The sequence below is a fragment of the Mobula birostris genome, chromosome 17, assembly GCF_030028105.1.
Source record: "Mobula birostris isolate sMobBir1 chromosome 17, sMobBir1.hap1, whole genome shotgun sequence".
In the NCBI taxonomy this organism is placed as follows: Eukaryota; Metazoa; Chordata; class Chondrichthyes; order Myliobatiformes; family Myliobatidae; genus Mobula; species Mobula birostris.
The window spans coordinates 51,735,793-51,756,079 of NC_092386.1; the positions used below are offsets into that span (position 1 = coordinate 51,735,793).

Here is a 20,287-nt window from a genome sequence, read left to right on the forward strand (position 1 = left end):
TTGATGGGCTGAATGGTTTAATTCTGTTCCTATGTTTTATGATCTTATGGACTAGATAGTTCCAGTCAGAGGGCACTAGGTCTAGTATTCTGTACACATGTTTGAAAAGGACTTCTGCCTTTGGTTTTCATAAGGAGCGTGGGACTGTATCCCAGTCTTACTGGAACTGAATCACCACACAGATCCTGGACAGTGTCAATGACTTCCTTGTTTTCAATGAGGGATACGATGCGAAGACGTAAGGTCATAGAAGAGGGTAGGTTACCTCATTTAATTATTTTGCTCTTTTTAATGTTTTTACATTCTGATTATGGTTAAACTTACTTTTAAAATGTTATAAAAATACTTAATAATTATCTTTTATTCCATTTACTTCAATGTTTATAGCTTTTAAATTCTTCTAAATATCAGTGATATTAAAATTAAATGTGAAAGTCCAACTCTTCTTATGGGAATGAGGAGGCCGTCCTTTCATTAAGATTGCAGATAAACATTCAGATCTGTTGCTGTCCATGAATGTTCTGTCATCCCAGGTCCTAATTCACATTGACAACTGCGTGTTGCCAATTCATGATTTAGTTTGGAATATGTTGTTCAGCTGCCACATGGATCTGACTGGGAGAGATCTTGAACTAGTGGTGAGAGTTTCAGGAAGACCCCAGACTGCAAAGGTCAATTAGAGCTCCTACAGCTTACAAAGTCTGCTGGCTGCCAAACTCTGTCAGAGCTGCTCACACGAATTGCCTTTTTAATGGTGTCCTGGATGTTTGGGCTGCCAATTTGCTACCTATGAAATCCTTACTTACTTTCTTACTGAAACTCACTATTTATGACATTGATTATAGTCTTGAACAAACTGTTCTTTGCAGCCATATTCATGAACATGTCTATTTGATAATCTGGAATATTTGTCCCAAATTATTCAATGCATGCAACTCACTGAACTTCCTTTTAGTTTTGACAGTGTGTGTTGTATATAACCTGCTAATAGTTACAAATACAGTGGATTCCACACATAGGAACCAGTATATTTTGGCCCAATTAAGTGGCGGCCCCAATGAGCTGAAGTTTCATGAAAATATTTTAAAAGGTATAAAAAAGAAAAACTGAGCAAATGAAATACAGAATAAACTGGAACAGTACAGATAGTACTACATTACCATATATCCTGCGTATTAGTTCTTAATAGTTATCAATGAAGTGTACATTGTCGTGCTCTTTTGATTGACTGTAAATGAACAAAATCAGCACAGACACCTAGTGAAGATAATGGCCTGCCTTTATACAATGCTATTGACAATTTGGTCCTCCAAATCTTCACTTTCTTTGTAACATTCAAGATGATTGTTGATACCTTCAAATTCCTCGTAGTTCCTAATTTAGTGAAGTAGTGAAATTATTTCATTTTCACTCCTGGCCGTTGCTGGTATCTCTAAGCTTGAATGCTTGAAACCACAGTGAGCAAAACAGTTCTGAATTGTCTTACTGCTTATTTCTCACCAACTATCAGTGGCAAAAATCACTGCTTTTGAACACAAACACACGCAACTGACATTGTTTAAAAACTGTTTAGCAAGTCACCTACCTTTGTTAAGTGGCATTGTGTCCCAAATAAATGAAGGGCACTTCAGCAATTTTCTCAATTAGTTTTTGTTCTTTCAGAGTTTTCTCAAATAAGGGGCTGTCCTGAGTTTTTTTGTTCTGCGCCTGACATGTCCCATTTTATACCTCGTTCTTTTCTAAACTCACAAAAGAAGTTGTCTTTAAAATTGATAGATGAATTCAGTTAAAAGGGACATTAGTATTATGTTTGAGGCACTAAATATAATACAGTTGTTCTAGCACTGAAATTTTCTACAAATCAACTGTAATGTCAAATACACTTAGAATTAAAGTAGAACTAAAAGTTTCATGTTCATCTAGATGAAAGCAGGAAAAAATTTAAGGGTGAGGTCATCTTTATCTACTGTTTATAGAAAAGCAAAAACAGGGGTCTAGCAGCTGCTTGAAAATCAGCCCTATGGCAATGCATTCTAACATCTAAACTTGTCCACACTGCTAACACCATCTATCATACAACACAGAGCTCATCCTACAGTTACTGTTGAAAGCAAAGCTCAAAGAAAACTCATTATCAAAGTACATATATGTCATCATATACATTCTCTTGCGGGCATACTTAATAAATCCATAGAATAATAACCACAACAGAATCAATGAAAGACCACAACATACTGGGCATTCAACAAGAGTACAAAAGACAACAAACTACGCAAATACAAAAAGAAAAAAGAGATTATAATAAATATATAAGTAATAAATATCAAGAACATGAGATGATGAGTTCTTGAAAGTGAGTCCACAGGTTGTGGGAACATTTTAATGATGGGGCAAATGAAGCTGAGTGAAGTTATCCCTTTTGGTTCAAGAACCTACTGGCTGAGGGGTAATAACTGTTCTTGAACATGGTGATGTGAGTCCTGAGGCTCCTGATGGCAGCAGTGAGAAGAGAGCATAGATGGGTGGTGGTCCTTGATGATGAATGCTGCTTTATGTTGTGATGCAAACAGTGTTTCATGTAGATAGATATTTTATTGATCCCAAAGGAAATTACAGTGCAATACAAGTGCACAGATAGAAATATTACAAGAGAAGTAGAAAGACTAAGAAATAAGTTACCATGAACAGTCTAACAGGAGGCTGTCATCACTTCCCCGGCTATAGTTTGATTCTTTATGTAGCCTAATTGCCCAGTACAAGAATGACCTCATACAGCTCATATAGATGTTACACTGGTGGGGAGGGTTTTAGCTGTGATGGACTGGGCTCACATAGATGTTTTCAATGGTGGCGTGGGCTTTACTCGTGATGGTCTGGGCCATAGCCACTACATTTTGTAAGCTTTCCATTTAAGGGCATTGGTGTTTCCATACCAGTCTGTGATGCAACCAGTCAATATAATCTCCATTACACCTCTATAGACAAAATTTTAGATGTCATACCGAATCTTCACAAACTCCTAAGGAAGTAGAGGTACTGCTGTACTTGCTTCGTAATTGCACTTACGTCCTGGGCCCAGGACAGGTCCTCTGAAATATTAACACTGAGAAATTTAAAGTTGCTGACCCTCTGCACCTCTGATCCTCTGACAAAGCATGGCTCATGGACCTCTGGTTTCCTCCTCCTGACGGCAGTAATCAGCTCCTTGATCTTGTTGATGTTGAGTTAGAGGTTGTTGTTGTGACACCACTCAGCCAGATTTTCAGTCTCACTCTTATACGCTGATTCATCACCATCTCTGATTTGGCCAATGACAGTGGTGTCGTCAGCTGCCTCCCAACTTTCTACCAACATAATCAAGGGTTGTGACAAGGATGAATAGGGCTGCAGATTGGTGAATATGCTAAACAATGCAGTGGTTTTATGTTTAAATAGGAGTGTGAGTACTTTCAGGAAAGTACTGGAGATGGGTAGCACTACAGGAGAGGAGTGAACCCAGTCACTGGATCCATGAGGCAACAGCTTTACTAGTTGCCCCACTGTGTCTGCCGCAGGAGTTATCCCAGAGGAAAACTGGTGAGCGAGTGACCAAATCCCATCACACCAACTCATCTTGGAAGAACATGGCTTAGCTTCGCGAACGAAAATTTAGGAAGGGGGTCGCCCACATCTTCTGCAGGCTTCACGAGGCTAATACGGGACAGACAGGCCCAGCCACAGCAGCTGCAAGGGAAATTCTGTTCTGGGTTTGGTGTTGCTGTGTCACGGTTCTTCCTCCTTCTCCTTTTGTCCTCAATGCCAGCCCTGCGTGTGTTCTCGAAGGAGGAGACAGACTAGTGAATGGTGTGTCGCCAGGCCTCGCAATCAGAGGCTAGATTAGACCACTGGCAATGGTCAATGTGACAGGCACCAAGGGATTTCTTCAGAGAGTCCTTGTACCTCTTCTTCAGTGCCTCTCTGTCATGGTGGCCAGTGGAGAGTTCGCCACACCGCACAATCTTGGGTAGGTGATAATCCTCCATCCTGGAGATGTGCCCTGCCCAGCGCAGCTGCGTCTTCAATAGCATGGCTTTGACGCTGGTGACCTCCGCCTGTTCGAGGACTTCAATGTTGGTGACAAAGTCACTCCAGTGGATGTTGAGGATGGTGTGGAGGTAGCGCTGGTGGAAACGCTCAGCGAGTCGTAGGTGGTGACGGTAGGTGACCCATGACTCGGAGCTGTACAGGAGGGTGGTCAGTACAACGGCTCTGTAAACGCTGATCTTTGTGGCTTTCTTCAAACGCTTGTTGTTCCACACTCTTTTGTACAGCCTGCCGAATGTGCTGTTTGCCTTTGCCAGTCTTTTGTCGATCTCTTTGTCAATCTTGGCATCTGACAAGATGGTGCACCCCAGGTAGCTGAACTGGTGGACCGTCTTCAGCTCTACCTCACTGATGGTGATGCGGAGAGGGTGGTAATCTTCCTGAGGTGTGGGCTGATGGAGAACTTCTGTCTTCTTCAAGCTGACTTCCAGTCCGAAGATCTCAGCAGCATCTGGGAAGCAGGGTGTTATACACTGCAGGGCTGTCTCTGTGTGGGCAACAAGGGCAGCATCGTTGGCGAAGAGTAGCTGTCGGATGAGTTGTTCCAATGTCTTGGTGTGGGACTGTAGTCGCCTCAGGTTGAACAGGCTGCCATCGGTGCAGTATCGGATGCAGACACTGTCCTCGTCATCAAGGTCTTCTGTGGCCCTTTTGTGCATCATGCTGAAGAAGATGATGAAGAGGGTCGACGCGAGGACGCAGCCTTGCTTTATTCCATTGCCTATTGGGAAGGGTTCTGAGAGGCCATTGTTGTGTCTGACTTGGCCACTCTGATCTTCATGTAGCTGGATGACTGTGCTGAGGAACTTTGGGGGGCATCCCAGTTGTTCCATGATGTGCCACAGACCTTCCCTGCTCACGGTGTCAAACGCTTTGGTAAGGTCGACAAACGTCACGTACAATCCCTTGTTCTGTTCCCTATGTTTCTCTTGGAGCTGCCTGAGAACAAATATCATGTCGGTGGTGCTCCCGTTGACTATGAAGCCACACTGGCTCTCTGGGAGGTGTTCTTCTGCAACGATCGGCCCCAATCTGTTCAGGAGTACTCTTGTGAGGATTTTTCCTGTGATAGAAAGCAGAGTTATTCCCTGGTAGTTGGAGCAGTTGGACTTTTTCCCCTTGTTCTTATACAGGGCGATGATGACTGCATCATGGAGGTCCTGTGGTAGCTTACCTTGCTCCCAGCAGCAGACAAAGAACTCATGGAGTTTGGTGTGTAACGCTGGGCCCCCATGCCTCCAAATCTCAGATGGGATTCCATCAACTCCCGCTGCCTTGCCACTTTTCAGCTGCTCTGTGGCCTTGACTGTCTCTTCTAGGGTTGGAATCTTGTCCAGTTCTGGTTTCTCTGGCTGTTGTGGGATGCGATGAATTGCTGAGTCTTGGACCATGTGGTTGGCGTGGAAGAGAGTCTGGAAATGTTTCGACCACCGGTTCAGGATGGACGCCTCGTCTGTGAAGAGCGCCTGACTGTTTGCACTGTGCAAGGGAGTCTGGACCTGGTGTGAAAGGCCGTACACCACTCTCAGGGCTTCATAAAAGCCTCTGTAGTCACCGGTGTCTGTGCAAAGCTAAGTTCTCTTTGCGAGGTTGGTCCATCACACATTCTGAATCTCTCGAAACTTGCGCTGGAGGTTGTTGCATACAAGGCGGAAGGCTGCTTTCTTATCAGGACAAGACGGCTGAGCAAGGAGCGCCTGGTGGGCGGATCTCTTCTTCGCCAGCAATTCTTGGATCTCCTGGTTGTTTTCATCGAGCCAGTCCTTGTTCTTCTTTGTGGAAAACCCTCGGACTTCTTCAGAGGTTTGCAGGATGGTGGTTTTTAGGTGTTCCCAAAGCACTTCTGGAGAGGAGTCTATGGGGAAACTGGGATCATGAAGCCTCGACTGAAGATTCATCTGGAAGTCAGCTTTCACTTCAGCTGACTAGAGGTTGCCAACCTGAAACTTCTTCCTTGGAACGCCGCCTCCCTTTGGCTTGGGTTTGAAATGGAGACTGAGCAGCGGACAAGATGATGGTCCATATGACACTCTGCGCTGGGCATCACTCGGGTGAGTAAGACGTCCCAAAGTTCTCTCTGGTGCACCAAGATGTAGTCAATGAGGTGCCAATGCTTGGACCGAGGATGCATCCAGGTTGTCTTCAGACTATCTTTCTGCTGGAAAATGGTGCTAGTGATGGTGAGTTGCTGCTCCACGCAGAACTCTGACAGAAGGCGCCCGTTGTCGTTGCAGTTTCCAACACCATGTTTGCCAAGTACTCCTTTCCAGGCTTCTGAATCTTGGCCTTCTCTGGCATCGAAGTCGCCAAGGATGTGGACCTTGTTGTCTGCAGGGGCGTTCTGTACAAGGTTGCGCAGATCAGTGTAAAACTTGCCCTTTTCTGCAGGATCCACTTGAAGAGTGGGGGCGTACACGCTGAAGAGTGTGGCATGCTGCTTGGCTCGAAGTGGGAGGCGCATGGAGATGATACGGTCGGAGTGACCCATTGGCAATTTTTCAAGTTTGGAGGCAATGGAGTTCTTGACCATAAAGCTAACACCAGAAAGGCATCTCTCAGTCTCTGGCTTGCCTGACCAGTAGAGGGTGTAGCCGGTGCCATGTTCTTGAAGGTTGCCTTCCTCTGGGAAGCGGACTTCACTGACAGCAGTGATGTCGACATTCAGTCTTGGAAGTTCATGCGCAACTAGAGTGGATCGTCGTTCTGATCGTCGTCCCTAAAGAAGGTTGCTCGGTCGTTCAGGGTGCTGCTGAATGATATCGTTGTCTTCGGGGTCAACATAAGACAACCCATACACCTGAACCGCCTGCATGCAGGATTGGAACTGCGGCTTCCAGTGCCATCTCCCACCTGCCGTTTTCGCCTCCTGCCTAGCAGGCCAGACAGTGACCACGCGGCGATCACTACACCGGGAAAGGAGAGGTGATGTATTGCGCGTTCACTTTCCCTGGGTGAGTGGGACGTCAGGCCCAGACCTCACCTGCCCCCCTCTTGGAAGATATAGATATGATATATCTCTAAGCAACTGAAGGTCATACAGTCCATTGCCTCAGTGCGCTCACATCAATCTTATTCCTCAACTGAAACACAAAATACTCTGCAGATGCTGGGGTCAAAGCAACACTCACAACACGCTGGAGGAACTCAGCAGGTCGGGCAGCATCCGTGCCTATTAATGACCCACAGATTCACCCATTAGCCACCCACATGGTTGGGGTAACCAGTGTGAATTTCTGGAAGATATTAGGAAACCAGAGGCAGAATGTGTAAACCGGAGGTCTGAATCATATCGGTGTCACTAGAGCTGTGAGATAGCTATGTCATCTAATTTACAACTAGAAGCGGAAATAGAGTTAACATTTCCACTTCTGATTTAACATGATATGATATCTCATTTTCTCTCTTTCCACAGGTGTTGCCTAACCTGCAGAGTGACTCCACATTTTTTCTTCAAATTTGTGACAATAGCAGTCTTTTGCTTTGGGTTAAGTCAGGCTTTTGGGTGAAACTTTCAACTATTCTGTTCTTTAAACTGCATTGTTAAGAATCCAGGTGGTGGCGCCAGCTAATTGCAGACTTCCAGCCCCTCTGGGGTTTTTACGTTAGCTGAGAAGATCTCATGTAGCTAGCTGCCTGTTAATTTTGCAAATCAACCAGGCAACCTGCTGGATAAATAATCTGACATCTACTTGATAAGAAGTTGCTGAGAAATATTTTTATACTCAAAGGATGGTTACAATCTGGGCCATGATGTCTGAGAAGATGGTGGAGGCAGGTACTCTCACAACCTTAAAAAGCATTGGAACGGCACTTGAATTGTCAAGATATAGGTGGCCACACACCAAGTGCTGGTAAGTGGACTAGTATAGATCAATGGTTCCCTAAGTGGGTGATATCACAGTCCTGGGGGCAGTGGGTGGAGAGTGAGGGTGCTTGGTAGCAAGGGCAGGCTGCTGAGGGATTACAGGCTTAATTTAAGAAATGGATTACTTATTAAAACCATTTGATCCTCATTGCCCCATAATTGATTACAACGACCACATAATCACCTCATCTCTTGCTAACCCACCGTTCTGTTGGATTTGCTCAACCACATTATAGTTGTTGAAAAGTAACATGACACTTCTGTATTTGGCATATCATGAGAATTCTGGACTGAAAAAAACGTGTTATTGTAGTGAGATCATTACCATTTACTACTGTAGTATAGGACAATTCCCATACACTAATCACACAGTATTAGGATTAGGGTATGGATATGTGAATTAGGATATGGATATGTAAATTAGGATATGGCATTCAGTGGGGTAAAGTTAGAATCTGCCCTTTCAAATGGTCTTGACTGCATTTCTTTAGCATATGGCCCAATCGAGATATCACTACTTCACTTTTTGGTACCTGCAGGTAGAATCGGGTTTTGCCTGAGCTGTGATGATGCCAGAACTTTCCCCTTTATTGACCACAGAGCTTGACATTGGAAGTAAACAAAAGGTGATTGACCATGGTTATTATTCTATCAATGAGATGTGGCTGAAAGAAGATCATAGTTGAGAGCTTAGCATTATTGAAAGGGACAGGCATATAGGCAGAGGGGGTGGAGTTGCTTGTTGGTTGAAAAATGAAATAAAATCCTCAGAAAGAGGTGACATAGGATTGGAAGACACAGAATCCTTGTGGGTAGAGTTCAGAAACTGCAAGGGTAAAGACTCTGATGGGAGCCACATACGGGCCCGCGAACAGCAGCCAGAATGTGGGATATTAATCACAACTGAATAGAAAATGCATGGCAAACATGCAATGATATGATAGTCATGGGGAATTTTAATATGCAGGTAGATTGGGAAAATCAAGTTGGTGCTGTATCCCAAGACAGGGAATTTGTAGAATGTCTACCAGCTGGCTTTTTAGAGAAGCTTGCTGTGAACCCACTAGGGGAAAGGAATTCTGAATTGGGTGTTGTGTAATGAACCAGATTTGACTAGGGACCTTTGGGTTACGGAACCCTAAGCAGACAGTGATTATAATATGATAGAATTCACCATGCAGATTGAGAGGGAGAAGCTACAGTCAGATGTATCAGTATTACAGTGGAGTAAAAGGAATTACAGAGGCATGAGAGAGGAGCTGGCCAAAATTGATAGGAAGGGGAAGCTATCAGGAATAATGGCAGAACACCAATGGCTGAATTTTCAGGGGAAATTCGGGAGGCACAGGATAGATACATCCCAAAGATGAAGAGGTATTCTAAAGGGAGGATAAGACAACTGTGGCTGACTAGGGAGGCAAAGACAGCATAAAAGCTCAGGGCGTATAATATAACAACACTAGTGGAAAGTTAGAAGCTTTTAAAAACTGAATGCAGCTAAAAAAGAACCGTAAATAGAGAAAAAAATCAAATATGAAGGTAAGCATGCCCATAATATTAAAGAGGATATTAATTTTTTTCAGATATATAAAGAGTGAAAAAGAGGTGAGAATGGATATTGGGCCATTGAAAATGATGCTGCAAAGGTAGTAATGGGGCAAAGAAATGAATGAAGAACTTAATAAATAATTTTTGCATTATCTGCACTGTGGAAGACACTATGGCGGAAATTTGTGAGTATGAGGGACAGAGTGTAATCACTATTACTAAGGAGAAGGTCCTTGGGAAACTGAAAGACCTGAAGGCACATAAGTCACCTGGACGAGATGGACTACACCCCATAGTCTGAAAGAGGTAGCTGAAGAGATTCTGGAGACATCAGTATTGATCTTTAAAGAATCACTAGTTTCTGGAACGGTTCTGGAGAACTGGAAAATTGTACGTAACACTCCACTCTTTAAGAAGGGAGGCAATTATAGGCTACTTAGCAGTGGTTGGGAAGGTGTTGGGTCCATTATTAAGGATGAGGCTTCAGGGGTACTTGGAGGCACATGATAAAGTAGGCCCAAGATAGGTGGAGGGACAGATAGTGTTGAGGAAGCAGGGAGTCTGCAGAAGGACTTAGACAGATTGGGCAAAGCAGTGGCAGATAGAATATAGTGTATGGAAGTGTACGTTCATACAATTTGGTAGAAGGAATAAAGGTATAGACTATTTTCTAAACAGGGAGAAAATTCAAAAACCAGAGGTGCAAAGGGACTTGGGAGGCAAATGCAGTGTTAGCATTCATTTCAAGGGGACTAGAAGGAAAGAGCAAGGGTGTGACGCTGAGGTTTTAAAAAGCATTGGTTGGACTGTACTTGGAGTATGGTGGGCAGTTTTCAGTTCCTTATCCAAGAAAAGATGTGAATGTATTGGAGAGGGTCCAGAAAAGGTTTACAAGAATGATTCTGGGAATGAACCAATTAACATATGAGGAGCACTTGATGGTTTTGGGCCTGTGCTTACTGGAGTTTAGAAGAATGTGGGGGGATCTCATTGAAACTTATCTAATATTTAAAGGCCAAGATAGAGTGGATGTGAAGGGGATGTTTCCTATAGTTGGTGACTCTATGACCAGAGAGCACAGTTTTAGAATAGATGGACATCCATTTAAAGCAGAGATAAGGAGGAATTTCTTTAGCCAAAGGGTGGTGGATATGAGAAATTCACTGCCATGGATGGCTGTGGAGGACAAGGTAGTGAGTATATTTAAAGTGGAGATTGATATACTCTTCATCAGTCAGACCATCAAAGATTACAAGGAGAAGGCAGTAAAATAGGTTTGAGAGGGCTAATAAATTGTCTGTGAGCAGACTCGGTGGACCAAGTGGCGTAATTCAGGTCCCATGTCTTATGTCTTCTAACAAAAATGGCAGAAGCAACCGAGAATAATAATGAAGCGTAGATAGTGTAGTGTGGAGTATCTGAAATAAGGATTTATACCAGCACCAGGTAAGCAACAGCAGTCAGTTTGCATGTTGTGTGAAAGTTTTTTTTCAAATGAGGCAATGAAACCATTTTTGAACAGTTGAAGAGAAAATACTCTGATAAAGCAATAAGAACTTGGCTTATTTTCAGGCACTTTGTGACAGCTTTCAGAATTGGAAACACTTCAAAACACGTTTGCCAGCACTTCAAAACAAAACCGAGATGGCTTACATGCTTCATACGTTTCATTGCTCATTGCTAAATCTGGAAAGCTCCATACAATTGGAGAGAACTGATTCTACCAGCAGTAAGGAAGGTTCTGAGTACAATTTTGCACAAGTCACCACGCCAAGTAATTAAAGTGATTCCACTCAACGACAACTCTGTTCAAAGAATAGATGAAATTTCTGAGAATGTGGGAAACACATTTTGCAACATAATTAGGACAACAGAATTTCCTCTGCAGTTGGATGAGTCAACTTTGACAATCGATGGATCTTTACTTCTTGGTTATGTTCGCTTTATAAAAGACAAAATCATGGTTCAAGATTTGTTATTTTCAATCGGACTAGAAAAAGATACAAAGAGGGGTTCAATATTTCAGGTTGTTGAGCAAGTTTTCAAAGAGAAGGACATTCCGCTCACCAATATTTTTGCTTGTGCAACAGTTCCAGCAAAATCAATGACAGGATACCACAGTAAGGTTATTACTTTCTTGAGAAAAGCTCTACCTAACATATTTACCATTCATTGCGTAATCCACAGACAACATCTGGTTGTAAGAAACCTATGTCATCGGCTGCACAAATCATTAAATACTGTTATCACAGCAGTAAATAAAGTCAAGTCTCAAGTTCTTAATTCTCAACTTTTTTTTTGAGAATGATGAACAGTTTGAATGCTTTCTGTTGCACACAGAAGTGTGGTGGCTCTCGAAAAGGAAAATCCAGGAGATGCTTTTACGTGCTTTTTCAAACTGCGATAAAATTCTTTGAAGACTTAAATGCTTCATTCTGTAATCAACTCAAGAATATTAGGCTTGACACTGCTTATTTGTCAGAATTATTCATAAAGTTTAATGAATTCATTCTTCAATTGCAAGGAGATGATGTGAATCTTATCAAAGTCAAATCACCACATTTCTGTCCACGTTAACCCTATTTACAACGTTGGCTTTTGCAACACTTTCGAGTTTCCTAACCTCTCTGAGTTGGAAGAGAAAGAAAGAATACCAGATGATGATCTTCAAGTACGCTACATAAAGACATGTAAGAGAGATCTTTGGAATTTCTCTTGATGCACATTCCAGATTGGGTAATAAATCCATTCCTGAAAACTTATGATGAGGAATTAGCAGGAAGGATGGAGGAAGAACTAATCTTGCTACAAAATGACTTTGAGCTGAAGTAAAAGTTCAAATAATCAAACTTGTAGTTGCAGAAAGAAATCTTGGACTTTATTGTGCACTGTGGAGAAAGATCAAGATATTATCAAATGTCCATCCAACATCATATTTAGTGAGCGCAGTTTCAGTGCAGTTACCCAACATCTTTCAAAGCAATGAGACAGATTGAAAATTACTGAGTGAGGGGATCTGAGACTCCTTCTGAGTGACACTCAGCCTGAAGTTGAGAAGCTGATATCACTGTGCCAAGCCCATCCATCTCACTGAAAGGTGACAAAGCAATGAAGTGGTGGACAGTTGACTACTAACATATGCTCTAAAATTATTAGTGAAAATTGTTTTTGCTGTCATTAAATAAAGGCATAATTTTATTTGAAGCTTTATATATATTTGAATAACCTTTCCAAATATTTGTCACTGCTTTGAATTTGCAGCTCCTATTTTACTGTGCATCATAAATCAGAACTCTTCATAGATTTCATGTAATGGCGGGAAAGGGAGAGTGGGGATGTGGTCTGGGAGCCAAAGGGGTACTAACCTAAAAATGTTTGGCAACCACTGGTAAGGTAGATACTTGAATGTCAGCATTGAGTCAGTGGAGGGCTAAGTTCTGTGCTGTATCACACTATGGCTTTTAAGGTGATCGCAGTGGTCATCTACAATGGTGGAAATTATCCTGGATCCAGCAAATTAAATCACTGGTCTCCATATCCGCACATTCGCCTCACACAAATGCACGATGGAATTTTTCTGCGTCTCTGGATCCTGGAACTGCCTAGCAAAGATCAAGAGATGAAGCTTCAAGTGACACAGAGCAGGAAATACTGGAATCAAAGCAGGGCATGGGGATTGGCTAATACCAAGGGTGAGAGATTTTTTAAACAAATTGAAATATCTTTAAAAACTTAAAATTTATGTAAATATAAACAAGTTAACAGATTAAAAAGTTAAAATCCACTAAAGCACAAAATTACTTACAAGTCATTAATTTAATAAAAATCAAACAAAGGTAAAATAATTTAAAAAATGTTATTCAAACTTCATTTTGAAGGGCGAGAACACCTTTCATACTATGAAATGAGGAGTCTCTCATCCAACACTAAGTCTGACTAGCTGTAATACTAGAGAATCCCAGCAAAGCCAAGATTGATGATTGTTATAAAAACCATAAATACGATCTGTGGTTCTTTTGTTATGAACCTGAGTTTAGTAGTTGTGTAATTTATCTGAAAACATGCTTGTATTAGTGATGGTACTATTTTGCTTCCAATATAAGGTTTTCATCATGGTTATCTGCAAAATGAATAATTTCTTGTGGTATATGTAGTCTTTATACCTTTCTTATAATGTAAACACCTGAGGTTAGTTCATCATGAAAAAGTACTTACGATAGATAGGGCTAAAGTTTGGGATGTCTACCCTGTGACATTTATTGTAATTTGCAATAAAAAGTCCTCATAAATTTGTTTGGTAACAGTTTTAACATCACTATCATTGAAATTATGGTGGTATTGTTGTCATTTTTTAAACTTTGCCAAACTCGCCTTCTACTGCTGCTATTTTTAGTCAGACAGTCCAAGAGCATTCATTGCAGTACTTTACTTCAAAGGTGCTCATTTTTAGACACTTGGAAATCCATAGCACTAAAAAATACGGCTGGATTTAAATGCACCAATGATATAGGAATATTTTCACGAAAAGTCTGCACTTCATAAGTGTAGTTACTGATCTGTTACTTGTGTTTAAGTCATCTGGTTTGATTTTAGGTCATCAACACTTATATGAATGAAGACTCCTTGCCTTAATATATTTGTTTTAAAAGTTTACATGTGCTAAAATTTAATCATATGACATGCACAATAAGTGAACTTCTGATCAATTTCTGAATTGCATATCCGATAAATAAGTCTTTTGCTGGAAAAAAAATGTTGTATCTTGATGACTACAAATCCTAGCTTTATACCAGATTAAGGTTTAATTTTTGGTATCATGCTTTAATTTTTTTTCCAATAGTATTTATTTACATTTTTCACAAGGCTTTGCATAATTGGTTTAAGGAGGGGCAATGCTGTTGAGCAACTGGCAGAGATGCAGCCTTGTAGCACTAGAGTGTAAGGTGGTGCTCCAAATCCGACACTCAGTGCCTCAGCTGATGAAGGCAAGCATATGATACCTCTTCTTCCACACTCTGTCCACCTGTGTCACCACTTTCAAGGAATTATGGAAAGTTTTGAGGTCTTTCTCTTCAGTAACACTTGCCAGGGCCCTACCATTCACTGTGAACATCCAGGTCTGGTTTAACTACACATGCCTGCGTTAAGTTCCATTATTTTCCTTTGCATATGTTCCCAGTTAATCGGGGTTCTAGTGTAAATGTGAGACAACCTTCTTCACTATCCACCGTACCACCAGTTTGGGTGTCATCTGTAAGCTTACCGATTAGGCCACTTAGTGTTATCTTCCAATTTTTAATATGTATAACAAACAATATGGGATGGAGGACTGTTTTCAGATCTCCAATCTGAAAATGCAACACCCCACTACCACCATCTGCCTCCTAGCTCATATTGTGCTATTTCACTCTGGACCCCACTTATTCTAATCTTTCAAATCAGCTTAGCATGCAGAACCTTGTCCAAATCCATGGAGACAACATATACCACCCTGCCTTCATCAACCCTCTTGGTCGCATTCTCAAAAACCCCTTCAAATTTGTGAGACACAATCTCCCTCAAACAAAACCATGCAGATTATCCCACATTAGTCCTTGTCTTGCCAATGGAAATAAATCCTGTCCGTTAGAATCCCTCTAGTAACCTTCCCATCACCAGCCTGTAGTTCACTTCCTTGTCCTTGTAGCCTTCTTTAATAAATACGACACATCTGGTCAAGCAAGAGGGATTTTTTTATCTTTAAGCATGTCAAATTATTAGCATCTCCTTTTCTCCTCTTTTTGTAAAGATATTCGGTGCAGGAAAATCTAAGTTGTGATAACAGAGTAGTATTGCTTATGAAGCTGCTGCCTCACTGCTTCAATGACCTGATTTCAATCCTCTTCTCTGGTGCTGTCAGTGTGGAATTTCCATGTTCTCGAGGTGCACGGATCTCCTACATCCCTAAAATACATGGGTTGGTAAATGAAATGCTCACCGTAAATTGTCTGTGGTGCGCAGGTGAGAGGTCAATTCTGGGAGAAGTTGATGGCAATGTTGGGGAGTAAATGAGATGAGATTAGTGTAACTGGTTGCCTCATGGTTAGTGTGAACCTACTGGCCTGAAGAGCTAGCTGCAGTGTTGAATGACGCCATAACAACTCTAAAAGTGTGGCCTTGTATTTTCTTTGTGCCTTTTAACAAGTAGTCAACAAAGTGGATATCCCAGGATACATCTGGTCAAGTGAATACCTTATGAATAAAACTTTATTCCTTATTTATGATGTGAAATTAAAACTTGAACAACTTTAAAATTTGTTGAACAATGTTAAAATAATTAAATAAAAGTTCATCTCTGATCTTTAGTGCAAAACTCCCCTGAATGTATCAGTATCTAATCCTGACAACTTCAATGAAATGTGGTGTTAAGAAATCAGTTCAATTGAGAAATGATAATCTAGTATCCCTCTAATGCTGAAGGCTGTAAAAAAAAATCTCCAGCAGAATATCCAAGAAAATAAATTTCTTGTGCCACTAAGACTTATTTTTTTTCTTCCAATTCTGTGATTCTGTATTTGTATTGATATTAAACAGCTGGAATTGTAGTTTCTATAGTTTTGAATTATTAATGTTTTAAAGTACACTGCTTTGCAGTTGTTTATGCCTGTTAAAATATTACCTGCACATTTCAAAAGAGAGTAACAAATGATTATTTGCAGCATTGAACTTAACCGTTGCTATTTTCTGATGTTATTGTACATACCTGGCATGTGCCATTAGCACAGATGTCTGCTTCATGTGGACCACATGGCGTTCCATCGAGCACTTTTTCTGAGATCAGTATCGGTTGATCTTTCCCCAGGGGAGAGCAAAAGAGTGCACAAGGCTCCTCTGAACAGGAAATCAAACAATATATAACACATCATACATTAGTCTCGTCTATATAACCAAGCCTTGTGTAGAAGTATGTCTTGATCATTTAACTTGACAGTTCTTCAGCTGATTTTTATTGAATTTCCAATATCCATGACAAAACTATACTTATTTAGGTACTTAAATATAAAAAAAAACTAAGTGCCACTATGAAATTTAACAACTCGAGTGGCTATTTTCCCCTTTTGATATCACAATAATCAAACAAAACACCATATTGGTAGAATTCACACTTCATTATATTTTATAAACCTGTGTACCACAACATATAAGCTTAAGACTTCATGAAACATTAGCAATAATTGCAATATTGTTTAGAGTTCAAAAGTAGGTCAATGCTTCATAGCTATTATGAACTATAAATTATTAAAATAATTTGCATTAGAATTTCACCCGGACACAATCATATGTATTGACTAATATCTGAAGTACTGTATAATTTCCTCAGTAAAAATGCATCACAAAATAAACCAAATCTAAATCTACAACTCAGTTTTGAGTCTTAAAATGCACTAACTGAATACTTTTTGTGAAGTCAGTGGTCTCTGGTACATGAAACAGACAGACCCGGGAAGATGGTGGGAATATAATTCTGACAGGTTGTATTGAAATAAGATTTGAGGACAGTTGTTGAATCTAGAATTAAAGTTATACTCAATTTTGACTTGTTTCGTACTGCATAAAGCTATTAAAAGGCTGATACATCTCTCAAATATCTAACATCTCTGTGTTCTTTATAGCTGTGCGAGTTTTCCACTTCTCTTTCTGAAGGTGCTGACTCACAACTGGTATATGGCTCCAGAACATAGACAGCTAACTCTGATCTGACCTTCCAGCAAAAGCGTACATATTAATCTGGAATTGATACCTCAGGGCTTTTTTTTTATCTGTTCACTGAATCAGGATCCATGCAATGTCCCCTACTCTTCCTCCAGTTTCCTTGGTTAATGAAAAGTAAATATGATTATTTTAATATATTAGCTTTTTCGAACATTGGACTGGTATTTTGCAAGTAAAAATGTAATGTATTGAATATTGCTTCCTAACGAGAGCATTCTTCAAATTGCTCCAACTGTAAAAAAATATATATATATTTATCTGATCAGGAGCAAGGTGAGATCATTCACAAATTCTTTGAGAGGATTGAAATAAAGCAGGAATGGCATATTCACGGACCTATAGTTATATGCAAGCCTCTCTTGATCACTCTAACTGCTTATTGTCCTTCAGTTCCCTATGATTCTGATTTATTTATCCTATGTACATCGAAACATCCAGTGAAATGCGTTGAATATGTTAACAACCGACACATCCAAGGACACGATGGGGAAGACCAGAAGTATCACCACACATTCTGGCACTAACATAGCAAGGCCACGATGTTCAGCAGAACAATACAAGCAGCAACAATGACAGAACAAAACAAGACAACCACAGCAAACAAAGCCCTTTCCTGCCCCTCCCACCTACTCTCTCTCTCTCTCTCTCTCTCTCTCACATACACACACACACAGTCCTCTAACCACAGTACAGGCTGTTTTCGGGCCTCCAGTCCTTGGCCAAAGACTCACAAACATTGGCCTCCAACCTGGACTCGCATAAGTGACCTTGGGTCCACTCCCTCCAGACTCACCAACTTCGGTCTTCAACCTTTTGGGATTTACATTAGAATGCAATTTTCCCTGTATTCTGAAACCATGAAGCTGAAATTCCATTCCTAGTACACTTTTGACACAGACCCCCTTTTTTTTAAGGTGCTTCTAACTTTCAGAGATGACTTTCCTGATTCAGTGGAATTCGCACTATCACAGGATGATCTTCTTGAGCCTGGGTGTGTCTAATCCGGTGGTATTTATACCCCTGTTGACTGTCCCTCCTTTATTGATTAGTCCTCATCAAATCAGATTTCTGCTGTTCTAACTTGTTTACAATTGAATTCCAGTTCTTACTTAGAGCAAAACCGTCTTTTGTTAAAATTCTTTTCCTCCAGTTTCATTTCAATGGCTTCATTCACCAGGTGGTCCCAAAAGCCATTGGTGCGGCAAAGTCGTTTTATGCCATCAAAGTCAATCCTATGGCCATTGCGAATGCAATGTTTTGCTACCACCGTTTTCTCCGGGTAACCCAAATGGATACACCTCCTGTGCTCCTTGATGCCGGTTTTCACCGTGTGTCCCATGTGCCCAATATACACTGCTCTGCATTCACAGGGAATTCTGTAAAAATGCCAGCTGTCCTGAGTCCCAGGTCATCTCTGACCCCCCTTAAACTGTGATATGAGCTTCCTTATGGATTTGTGGATGGTAATAATTTGGTATTTCTTCAACCCATTGCTACTGCCTGTCTTCCCTATATTTCCATGTTTTCTGGAAGGATCGCCAAAATTTTATTTTTATTCTTTTTTTTCTTTAATTGGGTTCTTTTGGACTTTTTGCTTTGTGGCTACCTGTGAGCAAGCAAATCCCACGGTTGTATAAATTATACATTCTTTGATAATAAATGTAATTGAGTGGAATATACATATACACACACAGTATACAATACAATATAACTACAATGTACACATCCACATCATAGCAAATTTTAAATTGTCCCATTCAGGCCTAAAGCCTAAAGATTTAATTGTTGTAGAGGCTTTCTTTCTCCTGTGGGATAATGTCTTTCCTGCCAAGGGGGATCACTTTGCTTGACAGGTGAGACTTGTGGCAGTGAAACAATTTCAGGTTTTGTGGCCTCCACTATAGTGGTTGTACAGTTGACTCTGGGACTGCAGGTAGTGGTTCTGCCAGCTGTGGACATCTTTCTTCTGGATGTGTTGGCATCCTGAACAGTGCATGGCAAGGTTCACTGGATGATATGGATCATTATGTGCGAGTAAAATGTGGCAGTGGATCCGGCCCAGTGCACGATGGGTAAAGCCTTCCCAACTATTGAGCTACACGAAACATTGCTGTAGAAAAGCAGCATCCGTCATCAAAGGTCCCCACCACCCAGGCCATGCTCTTTCCTCGCTGCTGCCATCAGGAAGAAGGTACAGCTGCCTCAGGACTTGCTCCACCAGGTTCAAGAACAGTTACTACCCTTCAACCATCAGGCTCTTGTACAAAAGATGATAAGTACATTCTATTTCTGGTGTTGCCACAACCGATGTTTTAAGGACTCTTTATCTTGTTATTTTATGCTCCTGTTATTTATTTATATTTGCACTTGCACAGTTTCATTGATCCTGTTTACAGTTACTGCTCTATAGATCTGCTCAGTTTGCCCGCAGGAAAAAGAACCACAAGGTTGTATGTGATGACATGTATGCACTCTGACAATAAATTTGACTTTGAACTTTGACATCATCATTTTCCTTTACCTTTTGTAAAACCACCTCACACTGCTTTGTTCATTGCCATTTCTTTGCAGTCTGTATCATGGAGTTCAAGGGGTGGCGCACAGTAGACTTGTTTAGCAGGAACATGTTATAGTAATCAAGAAATCCTCAAAAGGACCACACTGTGACATATCCTTTAGCCTTGGGCATCCACCACTATTTGAATTCTCTCAGCACATTTGTGTAATCCTTGTGCATTGATAGTGTGACCACAGTAAGTGATGCTTGGTTTAAAGGACTCACAGGTATTGTGTCATGCTCTGAGCCCTTAATCTTCTATTCTTTTTGTCACTGCCTTGAGATTTTGGAGATGTTCCTTGTCATTCTTACTGGCAACAATGATAACATCCAGGTTCACTGAGTACCTGGGCAGATTTGCAGCACATAGTCCAAAGCTTTCTCTTGGAGAGCAAGCACAGATGTGATTCCAAAAATAAGCCTATTATAGCAATAAAGCCCTTTGTGAGTGATTATGGTGAGAAACACATTCGGCTCTTCTT

The 20,287-nt window shown here is 41.0% G+C and overlaps 1 protein-coding gene across 5 annotated transcripts in view; it reads right to left on the minus strand.

Moving 5' to 3' along the window:
• Nucleotides 1-20,287, minus strand: part of LOC140211678 (A disintegrin and metalloproteinase with thrombospondin motifs 19-like) — a 387,009-nt gene that overhangs the window by 109,511 nt on the left and 257,211 nt on the right. For all 5 annotated transcript variants that reach the window (XR_011889546.1, XR_011889548.1, XR_011889547.1 and 2 more), the window contains one exon: nt 16,239-16,366. Coding sequence is in view for 2 of the 5 variants with exons in the window: in XM_072281716.1 (XP_072137817.1) it covers nt 16,239-16,366 (128 nt within the window). In the remaining 3 variants the exon portion in view is untranslated. The remainder of the gene's footprint in view (nt 1-16,238; nt 16,367-20,287) is intronic.